Raw genomic sequence first — 17,723 nt, forward strand, 5'->3', positions numbered from 1 at the left:
CTTCCCTCCTACTCTTTCATTGTTCTGGAATATGCCCTGCTCAGTTCTGGAGGCACAGTGCTCGTTATGGGACGTCAGGGGCGTGTAACAATGTTTCTGTGGTGGAGAATGTGAAGGGTGGAAAGAGCACACAAGTTTGAGTCGAAGTCCTGGGTTCGAGAGTAGGGCTCATCTCTTTGTCTTGGCTTCTTGGCTAGCCCATTACTCCCCTCTGAGCCCGTGGGGATGCTCCTTAGAGGGAATTAGGAGGAAGCCCATCAGGCCAGGGTGCTCTCGTCCTCTCAGAAGGGGAAGCCTTGTGTCTGCTCTGCTGTGGGTGGCTGGTTCACTCCCCAGAGTAGAGCGGTGCACCCCCATGGTGGCAGAGGGGGACATGGGCCTGGCACCTGTGCTTTGGGCACTCCTGGTTCCCAGGCTCCTTCCTCAACATGCCTGGACTTCAGCCAATGCTGGGCCTGGTGTAGCCTCTCTGGGGCATTCTGGGTTCATTGCCTGCAGCTTGCCAATCTCACCCCAGGACCTTCCCACCGCTGATCTGGCTCCCAGAGTTGCTCACCTCTGTGCCTGTGGACCACAAGCCCCTTGCAGGGCTCCCTGGCTGCTCTCCACTCCCACCAAGTCACTTCTTTGCCTACACCTTCTCATGTCCTAGACCCTGTTCTTTGTCCTAGGAGGGGATGGTTGAATGACACGGTCTTGGGGTGGGGGGTTCTGTCCAAGGCTTAGGAGCAGGGGCTGAACCACCATCCCTCCCACTGCCCCAGCCTCCTCACCCTGGCCCCTGCCTCCTGCCCCGCAGGCCGCTGCGCCCCCATGAAGAGCATTTCCAGCAGCCTCAAGGAGACCATGAACCCACATGACATCGTGCAGGATGCCATCCACAACTTCTCACCTGCCTACCAGCAGTACACGCAGCAGTCCACCCTGGAGCCCGGGCCTACCTGGCGCGGTGGCGCCCACGGCCTCTCCCGCTCCCACAGCCTCAGTGGCGCTCGTGACAATGAGAAGACTCTCCTGCTCAGCTCTGATGATGAGTTCTAGGTGTGGGCTGCTGGTGGCGGGATTGGTGGCTTGGCTGAGGGCAGGCTGTGCCCAGCTCCAGCCTCACCGCCAGCTGGGAGGTGGCTGGCATGGCTTTGGCGTTGCCCTTTATTTATTGGACCAGAAACACAATATCACTTCCAGAGGAAATACCAGAGCTGTCTGCCCAGGGGACAGCCCAGGCTCTCCCACGAGCCTTCAGGAATATTTATGCGCAGCCAACCCTGCACTGCCCCGGCAAGGGGCAGAGGACACTGGGAGCAGCTCCCATGCCCCTGCTGCTTGCCCTGTAGTGAGGGTATGCTGGGCCCAGCCGCACCCGGGCCCAAATGCTTGTGTGTGGACCAGCAGCTACAGCCTTCTAAGCCCCTGCCCCCATGAGACCCTCCTGCTGAGGTTGGCAGGCCTCAGCCCACCCCACACCGTGCAATACTCTGCTCTGGGCTCTCCCCCGTGTGCTCCCCTCCCCTGCCCGCCTTTGTCCAATGCTAGATTTGCTTCACCCCTGGCAGGAGGAGGGAATGTGGACACTCTGTGGACCCCCCTCCTGACCCAGGCCTGCCTGGCATGCTGCAAGGATCAGAGCCAGACACCAAGAGCCATGGGTCCCTCCTAGGATGGTGCTCAGGTGCCTCTGGGCCCTTCTTCTGTTGAAGCAGGGGTCTGTGGGCCTCTGGGTGTCCTCACCATGGTTGCGCCTCTACTCCTGCCCCTTCCTCCTGGCCTGCAGGGACAGCCAGCAACCTGCACTGCCCTCATCTGGCCCTTCCTCTTGCTAGAGTTTTGGCTTTGCTTCCTGGCTACTCCAGGGGTCGGGGCCTTCCAACCCTCCTTCCCAGGCAGGGCAGTAGGAACCTCTGCTGGATCCTGGCCCCTTCCTGGAGCTTCTCTCTCCCATTTCAGAGGAAAGGTCTGAGTCTCCACATTCAGACCAGCTTGCAGAGGAAGACAGTCCAGTAGGGAGGATGGAAGGGATGGCCATACAGCGGGGAGCTGGGAGGTGGGAGGAGTGGTTGCAGACTCCTCTCCTGGGCCCCTAGCCACGTAGGGCCTGGTGTTCTGCCTTGTCTGGCCCCCAGCCCATCTCTGTGCCTTAGTCACATATGAAAGCTCCCCTTCCTAGCCCCAGGTCTGTTCCAGACTCCCTGGGGGCTCTTAAGCTGCTGGCACTCAGAGGATCCTACAGTGCTGGGCCAAATGCCCTTGGACAGGCCTCAGAAGTGGCCAGGACCACCAGTCCCCTCCCCTCACCCCCCACCACACCCATATACCTGGAGCCTCCCAGGGCTGGAGCCCCCAGGCAGGCCGGGCTTATACTGGCCACTGCCTTAGGAAGAGCCTCATGACGCAATGCCTGTTCATTACAGGCCAAGTGCCCTGGCATCTGAAACCCCGATAGTACTTGGGTTTGGGCTACAAAAGCCTGGAGAAATGGGTAGGATAAGGGAGAAGGGCCCTGCCTGTGGCAATCACCTGGAATCTCTTTTGGTTACTCCTAGAACGGACAGGCTCCCTACCTGGGATCCATGAGCAGGTCAGGGTGGTATGGTTCCATCCCAGCAGTCTTCCTGGCCTCCTTCCTTCCCTCTTGGCCAAGCCAGCCCCTCGGGGATACAGAGGCCTGCATGTGGGGTACTGGAGACCAGTTCTCCGACCCCTGTCCAGGTGGGCCTGCCTAGCTGGTCCTGGCCGCCCAGGAAGGCGGCTGGCAGGGGCATGCCATTGGAGGAGCAGTGCTGGTTCACTCCCTGCACTTGCTTCTCTGACTGGTTTCCCGCTTTCCTTCCAGGCCAAAGTGTGTCACTGACTCCTGCTCCCTGGGTCTGCCAGCCCGGGCACTTGCCTGCTAGCACAGTGTGGGGGTGGGGTGGGGGAAGGGGGAGCTCAGTGGCAGGGAGCTGGCGGTCCCTGGGGACACGGGGATGGGAACCGTGCCCTCTGCTCCTTTCCCTCTTCCTAGGATGCATAATCTACCTTGTCTTCTGTTTTTTTAAATTTTTTTCCAAATAGAATAGCTCTTTGTACATAAAAAATACTTGAAAAATTAATTGTATGATGTATGAGAAGACAGAGTCCCCTAGTTTTGTATCTCGTTGTATGACTGCCATGAGTTCCACCAGAAAGCCGCTCTATTTTGGTCTCTGTGACATTTTAAATGCGTGACAGAAGTGAGCAAATAAAGTGAGGAAGAAATATATATATGAGATAATATAGATTGTATCGAACTCTCTTCTGCCTGTGGGTGAGGTTTTTTCCTTCCTCCCTGCCCGCTGCGTTCGTGTTTGGGGGTGGGTGGAGTGGTTGTGGGCCGGGGTCTCTAGGAAACCTTCCCCCTTCCTGTGTGTAATGTGTAGGTAATGGGGGGTGTCACATTGTCAGAAACTAAAATCAGAGTCCAGACCCCCACCGGACAAGGTGTCAGCCCTCCTCCAGCCAGCTGGTCACAAAGGGGCCACTGTCCGGTCCCCATGAGGGCTGGTGCACAGGGTCCGATGCCTCTTTCCCTGGTTGTCTCCTGGTGGACAGGCCCGCACACGGCAGTCCCACTCTGGCAGGCATCTCCTGCCTGAGGTCTGCCTCCCCAAGCCCATCCTCCTTCCGGGGACCCCAGGGGACCAGGAGGCCTGAGGCAGGGGCTGCAATACCTGGCCTTGGTGGGACACATCCCTTCCACCCCCCACCCCACCCAGAATGCCTTCTCAGGGCCCAGCCTGCTGCTGACAGGAGTGCTCAGGAATGCAGCGTGGGTGGGGGAAATTCCCAGCCAGCCTGTAACCTGGAGGTAAATAGCTCTCCTTGGCCACCCCCCCAGCTTCCTGCTGCCCTTTCCGCAGGCCTGAGCTCAGCATTTCAGGACGTGGGCCTGGCAGGGAAAGTGCCAAGCCCCACCCTGAGTTGGGGAAGAGAGCCCCGTCGACCCAGCCAACCCATGCTGCATGGCTCTTTCCCAGACTCAAGCCCTGTACTCTCCACTAATGGGTCCTCCCCCCAGTCCCCACGTCCTCACTGCAGTAGGGTGTTGCTGTGCCCTCAGGCCCCCAGTGCTTTTCACACTTATGCCCTTTTAGCACCTTCATCCTACAGATGGGTAAACTGAGGCTGCAAGAAACTAAGTACCAAAGGTCCCACTGCTAGGAAAGGGCACACCTGGATTCAAACCCTGATTTCCCTGACCTACAGACCACAGTACACCCCACTCCTCAGGGTGTCCCAGAAAGGGCAGGAGATAAGGTTGGAGTTAGTGAGTTGGGGCCTACGATGAGACAATGAGATGCAGGGTTATATTTTAGGACTGCAGACTGGGCCTGAGGAAGCCACTGCTCTGCCCGACTCCCTGTGCCTTCTGGAACATGGGGAAAGTATTTTCTACGTGGCTATAGAAAATCAAACCTCAGTGCTGGAAAGATTCCTTCAGAACCCAGGATTTTTCCTCTCTGGGTGGGACTGTTTGTTTGCTGAAGGGATGCCTGGGGAATTTAACCCTAAATGTCACACCTCGCAGCTTTGCCATCCCCAGGAAGGCTCCTGGCTCTTGGTGACCAGAGGGAAGGACCAAAGTTTAGCCTCCACCCCACCCCGCCTGGAGCCTGCCCATGTGCAAGAGCTAGTGACGGGGGCTAGCCCACCCACCCATCAGGGGTCCTGCCTGTGGTGCAAAACAGAACCCCATCTTGGGCCCCTTATTCAGAACTCCCCACCCTCCCCCAAAACATAGCTCAGGACATATACTGCTCTGTGGAAAAAGAGGACTTGACTTTATTCAGAAGTCTACAAAATACAGAAGGCGGATAACTCGCTCACTGTAAGTCAGAAAATAAATAAATTTGGGGGCCTGGCAATTTTTTTTTAATTAAAAAAATTTTTTTTGTTGTTGCCATCTGGCTTTCCCTAAATATAAGGTAAAATGTGATTTATTTGCAGATATAAAATATAAAGTCCAGCTCAGGGCCACTTTTCCCAGGGAGCGGGAGCTAGGGCTCTGGCTGGGGAGAATAACTTAGATTTGTGCAATAAATAAACAGTGGGGAGGGGCAGCTGTATACAGTGCTGGGGGAAGGGCCGGGGCTGGCTTCCAGAAGGTCATCAGCCCCCACCCCACAGTGGATACTCACAGGGGTCAAAGTGGGACCCTTCTAAGGACCCCCACTGCAGGACCCCAGGCTGTCTTCTCATCTCTCCACCCACCACAGTGGTCACCTCCATGGTCCCTTCTCTTTGGCTGGCCAGATCTAGGGCACCCAGGCTGCAGGGAGAGCCCAGGTTGTGCCAGGCCAGCTCCCTCCCTCTCTTCCATCCATATCACCTTCTCTCTCCCTCTGCTTCTCTTCCTCTCCCTTGCAGAAAGCCCAGGCCAGGGAGGCCCTCCCACCACCTTTAAAGTCTCCACCCACTGTCCCCCTGAGAACCATGGCTATTACTTGGGGCAGCACTGAGAAGACCTAGCTCTTGGTTCCAGCTCAACCACTAGGTGATATGTGAATTGGGGCACTGTCATGTAGTTGGAGGCCCGGTTCCCTGTCTGTTAACTGAGCTTCACTAATCGTTTCTAACAACTCTTCTAGCTTTGGAAAGCCAGTCACCCCCAGGCCCAAAGCAGAGGTGGAAGCGTCTCTTCAGTGCATCTTCCCAGCAGGATGGCCCACAAGTCACAGAGAGGGTCAAACTAGTCCTGAATCCTGGGAGGGTCCAGAGGGTATATTGGCATAATCCGAGCAGTTTCCTAACTGAGCTCTGCTCTGAACGGGCTCTGTATCCCATTCCTCCCAATCTAAGGCTGAACTTTGAGCCAAGGGAGGCCCTGGTCCTGGACCCCATTCCCCCATCTACCAAAGTTGCCCCTCCGCAGGGCCATAAGATCCCGGTTTCGGGTCTGCAAGAGAAAGGGCCCAGGGAGGGAATATGTGTTCATTACAGGGACTGGCGGCTGCAGATAAATGGGACCCGGGGACCTCGACGACGCTCAGGCACTTTGGTGGGAAGAAGGCTGGGGTCGGAGGGGCGTGGCTTGGGGAATGGGACGGCCTGGGGGCGGGGCGCGGTCCGGGAGGGCGGGGCGCGGCAGGCCCTAGGAGCAGGCGGCGGGACCCGAGGCGGAGGCGGGGGCGGGGGCCGGGCCGGGCCCGGGGGAGGACTTGACGATGGTGATGACGCTGGCGGGCGCCACGAGCGCGGCCGGCCCGCGGGCAGCGGCCACGGAGCGCGCGAAGCCCTGCAGCGCCTCGCACTTGCCGCGCAGCGCGTCGAGCTCCAGGCGCATGGCGGCGTTCTCGCGCGCCAGCTTGTCCACCTCGCGCTCCAGCTCCGACTTCTGCTTCTGCAGCTCCTCCTTCTGGCACACGCGCTTCACGCGGCAGCTGGCGGCGTAGCCGCGGTTCTTGAGCGTGCGGCGCCGCTGCTTGAGCCGCGTCACCTCCTCGGCCGAGAGCCCGCGCAGGTGCCTGTTGAGCTCGCGCACCGACAGCCCCATCAGCGCCTCGTCCGACAGGTGTGGCGTGTTCTCGCTCAGCTCGCGCTTGATCTGCGGGCAGCGGGAAACTGAGGCCCAGGGTCGCCCTCCCGCCCGTGGGCGCCGAGCCCTGGGCCTGGCGCGCACCACGTGCTTCTCCTTCACCGCCGTAGCCACCGAGGTGGTGGCTGGACTTGATCCAAGACCCCGAAGGAGAGCAGGATTCCGGAATGGGGAAACCAGGCCAAACCAGGATGGAAACACAGAAGGGCTCGGCCCGAATTCTAACCTAGCGCCAAGTCCTGGACTCAGCCACAGAAACCCAGCCCGGAAAGCACCCTTGAAAGCCCCAGTGGGCATTGACCTGATAGAGAAGCGGGCCCAGGGAGAGAAGTGACCTGCCTGGAGCACACGGCAGGTGACCAGAGCCCCAGAGCTCATGGCTCCCAGCCCGGGGCCCTTCCCCAACATCATGAACGCCTGATGCTTGCTGAGCCACCCTTGGGGATTCCAGGAAGGGAAGGGGAAGTTGGGATGTGGAGGCTGTGAAGGAGCACAGGGGGCACTGGGGAGCAGGGGCTGCCTCCTCACCTTCAGGGCTTTGCTGGATAAGGGATCCACAGACATGTTTGCAGAAGGTGCCCTCTGGGCTGGAGACCTAGGGGGAAAAGAAGGTCAAGGTCACTTTCTTGTGTTCCCTATCCCCCCACACACTTAGAATAAAATCCAAACTCCCTACTTTGACACTCAGGGCCCCTGCTGTCTTAGCACTCATCTCATACCTACAGGCTTCCTGTCTCCACACTGGTCCAGCCACAGAGGCCTCCTTGAATGGCTCATTCCAGCCTCAGGGCCTTTGCACTTGCTGTTCTCTTTATTGTTCTCCTATCTGCCCATAGTGACTCCTCATCATTTAGGTCTTTGCCAAATGCCAGCTCCTCAGAGAAGTCTTCCCTGACCATCCTGGCTAAAATACCCTGTGTCACATCACATAACTTCATTTATTTTAACCCTAGTCACAGTCACCTCTTCTTTTTTTTTTTTTTTTTTTTTGGTGGCTGGCTGGCCTGCTGCCTGGCATTCTCATTCTCTAGAAAGCCACAAAGTTGGCTTCCTCCCTCCTTCAGGTCTCTCTTCAAATCTCAGTTTTGCTCCGTTGAGAATTCCTAGCGCCTGGTACACACACACACTCCCTGTCTCCCCTCCCTACCTCCTGTCTCTCCATAGAACTTTTCACTACCTATAATTGTCATTACTCACACGTATTTTACGTATTTGTTCAGTTTCTGTTTCCACCAATTAGAATGCCAGCTCCACGAGGGCAGAGATCTTGTCTCGTCCACTGCTATCTGCCCAGTGCTTAGAACAGTGCCCTGCACAGACTTGAATTCTCAGTGTGACTCAGGCCGAGGTGGGGACAGTCCAGGGCTTCTCAGGAACCCCCAACCCCTCCCAGCCCACACAGTCAGGGGGTCTGGCAGCTCAGAAGAGGAAGAAGTGGGACAGGAAAAGGAAGTTCGCACTTCAAGAGGTCCCCTGACAGAGGCAGCCATTGTGGCCCTTGGGCCAGGAGGATCCTAAGAGCTGCCCAGGCTTCTTGTGGTACAGCTGGGAGAAGCGGAGGCTGGGTCCCCAGTCAAGACTCAGGCAGCTCTGGTCTCCTGTACTGAGCCTTGGTGGGGACAGGGGAGGCCTGCTTCATGGGGTAGACCCCTGACTTGCAGCCTCCATAGCTGAACATGTAGGCTCAGCCTGGGCTCTGGCCTCAGTTTTCCCACCAGGCCCTCCAATACCTATGGGGCTCAGGTCCTGGCTGCCCACCTAGCTCTCCTTGGGGGCCTCTATGCATACCCACCCCCCCAACCTACCTGGACAAATCAAATGGAACCTGCTGGCTGCCCTGACCTTTCACACACACCACCTGGAGATGCTCATTCACCACCTTCACTGATCCTACCCTTCAATGTAGGCCTCTTCAATGGTCCACATCCACCCCCTACACACACACACACACACACACACACACACACACACACACACACACACACACACACACACACACACACCTGGAGATGCTCATTCACCACCTTCACTGATCCTACCCTTCAATGTAGGCCTCTTCAATGGTCCACATCCACCCCCTACACACACACACACACACACACACACACACACACACACACACACACACACACACACACACACGTCCCAACATCCACCCCCTACACACACACACACACACACACACACACACACACACACACACACACACACACACACACACACACACACACACACACACACACACACACACACACACACAGGTCCCAACATGCCTCCTTGCTCCTACTGGCCTCCCCTTATCCTCCACACAGCATCATATAACCATGCCGCCACCCAGATTTCAACCTTCCATGGCTCCCTACTATCCTGAGGACGGAGTCCAGACCCACCTGCACAGCACCCCAGGCCCTGCATGTCCAGCCCCAGGCTCATCTTCCACCACTGTCCCCTCCATTCTGCAATCCAGCCACACAGGGTGTCTTTCACTTCCTCCCCCTAAACCCTCCACCCCATGACACTTCTCTCCCCTCCCTCCTCCCCCAAATTGCCTGGCAGACTCCCACTCATCCTTCTGCCCTGGGCATAGACATTTACTCCTCCAGGAAGCCCTCCCTGACCCCTAGAACTCATTAGGTACCTTCCACCCAGCCCTTCTCCCCTTGTGTTGTGGTCTATTTCCTTGTCTCTCCACCAGACAGGCAGCTCTGCGGGCAGGGACCAGGCTGAGTCAGGCCCTGGTACTCAAGGCTGCCCAGCACAGGGTGAGAGCAGGCACTGGGGAGCAGTGGGTGGGTAGAGCTTCTGACACTGTCACTCAACTTGTCAGTGTCTGAACTGAATTCCAAGCCAAACCTAGCTGAATAGAGCCTGAGAGAAAAAACTGGCCCAGTCCCCAATTTTTCCCACTTTCCAGCTGCTTCCTTGCTTCTGCCGGGCAGAGATGGTACAGATGCCAGGAGAAGATGAAGGGGAGCAGAAGGGACCCCATCCATGTGACTTTTGGCCCTGAGATGGGGCGTGGGAAAGAGGGAAAGGGCACTGGATTGGAGTCAAGCTTGGATTGAGACTCATCTCTGTTTTCTTCAGGCTGTGTGACCTTGGGTGAGCCACTCCACCTCTCTGGGTCTCTACTTCCCCATCTACAGTATCAATACCTGCTTCACAGGGCTTTGGTGGAACCAAGTGGTATAAACTGTAGAGGTCAGTGAGCACCTGGGAGGTCATTAGAATTGCTGAGTCTGTCCAGGAAGGGTCAGGCCTGAAGCCAGCACTGGGCCTTGCTCTGATTCAGCATCTCCCAGCTGGCCCGGGTCACATAGGAAATTTCAGGAAAGGCCCTTAAAAGCCCATCTAGCCCCGCATCCTTACTTTACCCAAGAGGGGATGCAGACCCAGAGAGGGGCATCATTTGCCTGAAGTTACACAGCAGGTGAGTGACCACTTCCCTGCAAATGGAGAGGAATTCTGAATACCTTTAATGGGCCAGGACTGAATCCTACCCCTTCATACTGTCATCTCCTTGGTCTTCCTAACGACTTTGAGAGGTAATGCCCAGAGAGGGCAATAGAATTGTCCAGGGTCACACAGCCAGCACAGGGTAGAGTTCAGGACTGAGGCCACAGTGAGCCATATGCCTCCTCCCGTGTGGCCCTGGTGAGGCACCCTCTCTGGGTCCTATTTCCCCACCTCTGTGAAGGGAAGGCTGGACCTGCCAGTCTCCAAGGCCACCCCAGCTCTGATGTGCCAGGATTTGTGTTGGGCCTCCTGGGGATGTGATATACAAGGGACGCCTACATGTCCAGGCCCCTGTGCCAGCTGTTTGGGGAGCTGGGTTGCTGAGTGATGCCTGGGCAATCAGTCTGGGCCACATGGAGAGACCCGAGGAGGGGGGGAAGCCTCTCGCTATGTAGGTTGGGTGCTGAGTACTGGGTTCTGTGGCTGAGAGCGAATCTCGAAAGCATAGCCTGACTCCTCGCACAAGTCAATTTTCCTCTCTGGGCCCTGGTTTCCCCATTCGTACAGAGGGAACTATCTTAATAGTGTGAAAATGCACGAGGCTTAGACAAAATCAGGAGTGTGAATGGCTGGCTCAGCTCGCCATCACCCCTCTCGCCACTCTGACACAGACATCACTAAAATCAGTCACTGTACTTATTCCCAAGGAGGGAGACACAGCCCCTGAATCTTTCTCAACCCAGCACTGCTTTCCACTGAGCTTGGACACAGCCTCGGAATCCTTCTCAACACAGCCCTCCAGAGTAGGCCGAAGAGGTGGAGCTGATGGCCATCCCCTGTCCTAGATAATGGCTGAAGCTGGCTGTGACTCTAAAGCCCTAGGAAGGCTTTGAACCTGCTTTTCCCTCCTCTCCTCCATCCCTTCCTATCCTAGCATCAGCCCCTTCAACTACATCCTGGATGTCAGCTGAGGCACCCATGTTTGCCCAGGAATGTCCTACTAGCTCCACAAAGTCAGGCAAAGAGGGAAGGTCACTACAAGGGGGAGCTTTCTGATAACCTCAGGCTTTCAGCCTCTAAACCCAGGCTAGGGACTACTGGGCTGTAAGCCAGGGGGCCCGGGTCCTCGGCCTCTGCCAGTCTGGCTGACTCTGGGCCTGAGACAGCAGTGGCAGTGGTGGGCTGGAACCCAGGGGTCCTGACCCCAGCTCAGGGCTCTCTCTTTGATGCCAGCCACTACCCCCACTAGCACCCCTACTTCTCCTCTCCCTTGGAAGCCAGAAAGCTAACCTCCTGGGTCTGTAGGTTCCTAACATTCTTGGGAGGCATGGGGAGCAAGCTTCTTTTGGGGATTGACAGCTGCCTTGCCCAGTCAGCAGCCACAAGCCCTCTTGCATGCCCCTACTGGCCCCCCTAGTCTGCTCCAGAGACGTCCTGTAGACGGCCCACCCGCTGGCATGGTCTCCTCTCTGGCTGCTGAGCCATTTTACTTGCTCTGTGAGGACAGAGGGAAAAAATGTGTTTTCCTGGGTCTTGGCAACTAGCACCAGTGGAGCCTCCTCCCTGCTGGAAGGGGAACAAGGCTGGGAGAACCGAGCTCCGCAGGGAAGCTATGGACTGGGGCTCCAGTCCCAATTCTGCCACCCACTCACACTTGCTGTGTGACTTCAGGTACATTGCTCCCTCACTTTGGGCCTCAGTTTCCCAACATCCCAAACCTCCCCTGAGCCTAAGTTACCTTCTTCCAGCAATGATGATCTCCAAGTTTAGAGTGTCAGATTCTGGCCCAAAATGGAGCTCCAGGACCTCCAGCAGACTGGAGGCTCTGAAGGAAAGGCAATCAGTGAAGGCTTCCTGGAGGCAGGGGCATGAAAGCACAAACTCCCAGACGTCAGGCTTGACCATCCGCCTTCTCCACCTGCACAGCCAGGGACCACTTCCTCTTTCAGCTGGACCATGCCCATAGCCGCCTCCTCACTGGCCTACAGTCTTGCCTGCCTCCAGCTCCTCTGGCAAGAGCTGTCAGAGGGATCGTTACTGACACAAACCTACAAACCTGACCATGTTTGGCCCATTTCAAAACCCTGCAATGCCAGCCTCCCCTCAGCCCACACAGTGGGGCCCTCAGGTCTCTACCATGTTCCCCCGCACTCTCAAATGAACGAACAGACCGTAAATTCTACTGTTCCTCATTTTCCAAAGGGACAACAAGCTGTGTGTGTGTGTGTGTGTGTGTGTGTGTGTGTGTGTGTGTGTGTGTGTGCGTGCGTGTGTGTGTGTGTGTGTGTGTGTGTGTGTGTGTGTGTGTGTGTGTGTGTAAGTCACCTGAGCCCTGAGGGACCTGCACACTTTTGGGAGACTGCTTCAAGAATCCTACAGCCCATGCCCTGGTTTCTTGTTATCCTGGGGTTCCCAGGCCTTTTTCTCCACGTGTCATGGAGCTCTTTGAGGACATGGACCCACTGTTCATTCGTTCAATCAACAAGTGCTCATTCATTCAATCCGCAAACATCCAAGAAGCACCTACTGTGTGCCAGGCTCTGCGCTGGGCCCTGAGGGCCCAAGGACGAATCACAGCTCTGCCCTCAGGGGCTTCACAATCACCACTCCATCAGACTTGGCTCACTAGTCACCTGCCATGGGAAGCCTTCCTTGATTGTCCTAAGTCAGAGCCTTGTTATATACTTTCAAACCACAGTGACTTCTTCCTCATACCACACATCTCAGGTGTAGTTTTGCATTTTGTTCTGTGGCTCTTTCCTCAGCTGTGAGTCCCCTGCTGGCCCCGAGCTCCCAGGGGGCAGTCTCTGCGTGTGGTTTGTTCCTTCTCTCAGGCCGGCATCTGGCCCAATGGCAATGCAGGGCTAAGGGCAATAGGAATGAGGGGCCCACACTGGGTCCTGGGTTCTAATGGAGCCCAGGGGTGATTCAATGGGAGGTTAAGCCTTTCACTGCTAACTTTCCATCTGTGACTGAGTCAACCTGCCACTTCCCCTCATCCTCTGACCCCCAGCCCTTCTAAGGGATGTTTCCTGCCCAGCTTTTAGGGTGGGCCTGCCTGGTTCCTGTGCTTCTGACCACAACCCCCCTTACTCCAACCCCAAACATACTCCTGCATACCCCCAGTCCTGACCTGGGGCTGTTGGCCCTGCTCTCTTCCACGGTGCCCCTGGTAAATACCCTGTGTGTAGAGGCTGCCAGAGCTTCCTCCATTCTGCCTGCCATCCTGCCACTCTGGATGTGGCCTTGTTCCTGCTGCACATGGGGACATTGAGGGTTCCAGCTGTGGTAGCAGAGCTCATCAGGGTTCAAAGATTCAAAGTTAAAAGATCATCGGTTTCTCACCCTAGCAAGCTCAGTTGTCTACCTCCCATGATTCTGTAGCCCTGTGGATGGGCAGAGGGGTAAGGAAGATTAGGACCAAGGAATCCCTAGCCCCCAGCCCATCCTTTAGGTTGCTGGGCTAAACAGGTGCTTCCTGCAGGGCTGGCCGGTGAGTGGGTGGGTGAGGCTAAGTCGGGCCCCACCCCTCACACATTAACACTTCATGCAGTAAGACCACTTATCCTACTACCTGATAACCCTGCCTGGCCCATCCAGCACAGGTCAGCTAGCTTCTGGGGTCCTGCTGTAGACTGATTAATCAATTGATCAGTCCTGCCTGACTAGTCCCACCTGTGAACCGAAACTACCAGGAGGGCAGAAACCAGCTCCACCCCACCCTCTGTGACCCAGCAGATAGTTTCCAGACTAGCCAGAGTAGTCACCAAAGAGAGTAAGCTGGGATCCCCTCCCTACCCCCCACTTCTGCTGTGGGTTTTCTGGCCCTTCCTGTTTCTCTTGGGACTGAGGGGATGGGCAACCCTGGGAATGAAGGAGAATCCTGAGGGTCTCCCCTCTCCAGGGAGCCCCAAAACCTGGGAACAAGGACATGGGCTCCAACCCACTTTGCTTCCTAGATCTTACGAGATCTGGCCCGTTCAGGGTGGTATGGCCATAGACTCCAATCCACTTTACCAGATTCACCAGGGTGCCAAGTGGGGGGGGTGGCTCCTTCACCTCACCCACAACTCAGCTAGCACACACACGCACGCACACACACACACACACACACACACACACACACACACACACGCGCACCACACACACGCGCACCACACACACGCACACACACACACATGCACGCACCGGGCGGGACACCCAGGACGCTCGCCAGGGAACACCCGCCCGACCGCCCGCCCTCGGACGTAAACAAACCGCGCACGCACGGCCCGCGGGCACCGGTCCAGGGACTGTTCTCACCGAGTCACGTACGTGCCTACACCGCCCCCGCCCCGGCCCGCGCGACCCCTTCAGCCCCGGGCAGGGGCCCCATCTCCACCCCCACACCGCCAAGCTGGCCTCGGCCCTGTCTCAGTCCCTCCGACCTCTGCTCCGCCCTCCCCTGTCGCCGGCCGTCCCGGCGATGGACACACCGGAGCAGCGACGGAGCGGGCCCGGCGCCTGCCCCAGGCACGTCCCTGGGGCGAGTAGACTGCCACCTCGGGGTCCCGCGCACCGTCCCCGTCCCCGACCCGCGCCGCTCACCCGCCTCTCGGCCGCTTGGCCTGGCGCCCTCGCACGCGCGCGTCTCGCTGCTGTCACGGCTGCTGTCCTGGCCCGCGCCCTGTCCGTGTCCCCTCTGGTCCGAAAGCGGGTCGCTCCGAGCCGGGCTCCGCCGAGCGCCGGGCCGAGTTTTGTTGTGGGGCTGGCGGCGCAGGGGGCCGGGGCTCGCGGAGTTGTAAGGCGAGCTTCCCGGAATTACTCACAGGATTCCTTTCATTCATAAAAACCCAGTCATGCGGTGACGTCACCGCCCTGGCCGCCCTCAGCCCCGCCCCCTGCCCGCCCCGGGGCCGCGGCAGACTCTGCACCGCGAGGAGTCTCAGCCGTTCCAGCGCTTGCAGGATGCGTTCACGTGACAGCCGCCTGGGTGGAGGTGTCATTTGCCTCATCTTACAGTCTATAGTCCCGGGCCTCTTCTCCTTTAGACCTACACAGTCTACCTTAAGGATCCATTCAGCCCCGTGGTTTTAAATGCCGTCTCCGTGCTTATGCGTCCCAGATTTGTATTTCCAGAGCGAACGGCTTCTCTGAGTTCCAGACTTGTGGCCAACTACACACTCTGCGTCTCCGGGTGGGTGTCAGATGGTGGCTGCAAACACAACGCGGCCAAAATCCAGCTCCTGATTGTCGGCACTGCTTCCGATCCCCCCGTCCCTCCCATCTCAGTTGTTCAAGCCCAAACCTAGCTGCACCCCACTTTCTCCCTTCCTCCCCACATCCTGAGTCGGGCTAGCTCTACCTCCAACAGTCTCCTGCATCGGAGAACTTCTCACCACCTCCAGTCCTACCACCTGGTCCAGGCACCATCAAGTTACCTGGACAATGGCAGCTGCCTCCGGATAGTCTCTCTACTTTCCGCCTAAAGGCTTTCGTTGTATACCAGCCAATGTTCTCCAAACAAAGGTCACATTGTTTTAAACACTCCCTTTGGCTCAACACCCTCAGTAGCTTCCCTCTGCACTTAGAGTATAAACTATACTCTTCCTCTTGGTTTACAGGGCTCTAGCCATCTGGCCTCTACTCGGCTGTCCAGCTTTACCTCCTGCCACTCTCCCCACACCCACTACTCTTCAGCCACACTGCTCACCTTTCTGTTCCCCAAACACACCACGTCATTCCTGCCACAGGCCCTTTGCTCTTGCCATTTCTTCTCTTGTTCACTTGCCTGGCTCCTTCTCATTTTTCAGGTCAGCTCACATGTCACTGCCTCAGAGAAGACTTTCCCGACCACTCTGGCTAAAGGAATCTTCACCTCTGAAGTTTTCTTATTTTACCTTAATATCCCTACAGGGTATTTCCTTATTTATGGATTTGCTTACTGTTTATTATCCGTCTTCCCCAAACAGAATGTAAGTTTTATGGAGGTAGGACTTTGTTTATTTGGTTTGCCACTGTGTGTTCTATGCCTGGAATAGTGTTTGACACATAGTAGGCCTACAACACATGCATGTTAAAGGAACAAATGAGTGGAGGCTCAGAGAGGTGAAGTGACTTTCCAAAGTCACTCAGCTAGGAAGTACAAGAGGTGGAATTTGAACCCAGGTCTGATCGATTCCTGGTCTAGATGTTTGGGGGCATACCCCAACCAGGGGGGAGGGCAGCAGAAATGTGAGGGATGTGCGCAGTGGCAGCAAGCCCCACCCCAAACGGGTGGCTTTGGTGGCAAAATGGGGGAGTGTTGCAGTTTATTCTCCCTTTCCTTTGCTTATGCTGTTCTCGCTGCCTGAAGCACCATCTCTTCAATAACCATCTCTTCTGTGAAGCTCATGTCACAGCACTCACTTCTCTACTGTGTAGGGCATAGGACGTTCCCCTCAAGGGAGGCCTTGGTGTGGAGTCCTGGCCACCAGCAAGGCTCCCCCTCCCTTTGATGTGATGTAATTTGATTTCAGAGCCCTTGTTACCCTTTCCTGCCTCTGGGCATTGTGACATCTATCCCTTACCTCCCAAAGACCCCAGGTTTCAGATGCGAATTGGCCCACCAGCTTCCCAATTGACCAAATGTTGAGGTAGCATTTCCTAGCACTCAGAATAATCCCCCAGGACCAATCGCTCACTGCCCTCCATTTGAGAACCACTCAAGTTTACCTCTTGGGGTACAGAAGTCCTTAATTTTAGAAACTGCACAGTTGTCTGTCTTCTCTACCCCCGTTTTCTATGAGCTTCTCAAGAGCACAGGCCATGCCTGGCACATAGTGGGGGCTCAACTAGTGAATAAATCTCCAGTGGACCTCATAGCACTCTTGGACACTGTGCTGCCTACATCCTTTGCTCCCATCCCCAGCCTGACCGAACGAGGGGGTCAGTGCTTCACTATAACTGTGCAGGGACTGCTTCTCACAGACGTGGCTCCCTTTCTGGTCAAGGTCAAAGGAATGGTGCAATATTATATTTTAAGTGGGGCTTTCTGTCTTGAAGGGGCTCTCACTGGTCAAATCTTGGACAATTTGAGCATCAAAATAAATAATGGTAATAATGGATGATTATTGAATTGAATAAGTTAAGAATCTATGAGTCCACACTGATATAAATAAGTAAACAAACAAGGGAGAAGGGAAAGCTCCTCCTTAAGTAGAAGGAATGAGGGAGTTAGAAAATGACCATCAGGAAACCACCATAGTAATAATGAATTGCAACAAGAATCATCAACGGATATGAAAATTTGATGCGAAACAAGGTATTTTCATGGTTTCAAGATATTTCCCCACAAGACAATTATTAATTAAGGAGGTAAAAATAATAACTCTACAGTGGAGAAATTTGGCAGCCACAGCCTTCACTAAGTGATCAAAGTTAATATCAGTAACGGGACAAATTGACATGAGGTTCGTAGATTAGATAATACTGTATTGGTTTTAATTTCCTGATTTTGATGATTGTCTTGTGGTCATGCAAGAGAATGCCCTTGCTTTTAGGAAATACACACTGGAGTATTCAGGGACAAAGAGACCTCATGTCTGCAATTTACTCTGAAATGGTTAAGAAAAAATATATATGTAGATAGATAGATAGTATTACAGGCTGAATTGTGTCCCCTCAAAACTTATATATTGGAGTCCTAACCCCTAATACTTCAGAATGTGACTGTGTTTGGACATAAGGTTGTTTGGGG

At 55.8% G+C, this 17,723-nt stretch overlaps 2 protein-coding genes across 5 annotated transcripts in view; one reads left to right on the forward strand and one right to left on the reverse strand.

The window, feature by feature from the left end:
- The window catches only part of TMEM184B (transmembrane protein 184B), a 47,189-nt gene extending 44,300 nt beyond the window's left edge, over positions 1 to 2,889 (forward strand). For all 4 annotated transcript variants that reach the window (XM_063075053.1, XM_063075054.1, XM_063075051.1 and 1 more), the window contains one exon: positions 800 to 2,889. In XM_063075053.1, coding sequence (XP_062931123.1) covers positions 800 to 1,041 — 242 coding nt within the window. In that variant the 3' untranslated portion in view covers positions 1,042 to 2,889. The remainder of the gene's footprint in view (positions 1 to 799) is intronic.
- Positions 2,890 to 4,770: 1,881 nt separating this feature from the next.
- MAFF (MAF bZIP transcription factor F) lies at positions 4,771 to 14,808 on the reverse strand. The gene is made up of 3 exons (XM_063075137.1): positions 14,594 to 14,808; positions 7,079 to 7,145; positions 4,771 to 6,559 (listed from the first exon to the last, which is right to left on the reverse strand). Exons 2-3 carry the CDS (start codon positions 7,112 to 7,114, stop codon positions 6,107 to 6,109), a joined length of 489 nt encoding a protein of 162 aa, XP_062931207.1. The 5' UTR covers positions 7,115 to 7,145; positions 14,594 to 14,808; the 3' UTR covers positions 4,771 to 6,106.
- Positions 14,809 to 17,723: the final 2,915 nt, after the last annotated feature.

Source organism: Cynocephalus volans, chromosome 12 (genome assembly GCF_027409185.1).
Source record: "Cynocephalus volans isolate mCynVol1 chromosome 12, mCynVol1.pri, whole genome shotgun sequence".
In the NCBI taxonomy this organism is placed as follows: domain Eukaryota; kingdom Metazoa; phylum Chordata; class Mammalia; order Dermoptera; family Cynocephalidae; genus Cynocephalus; species Cynocephalus volans.

Coding starts and splice junctions, on each gene's coding strand:
- MAFF (XM_063075137.1), bottom strand. CDS start 7,114: ATGTCTGTGGATCCCTTATCCAGCAAAGCCCTGAAG. Junction 6,560..7,078: donor TATCCAGCAAAGCCCTGAAG/GTGAGGAGGCAG, acceptor CGCTGCCCGCAG/ATCAAGCGCGAGCTGAGCGA.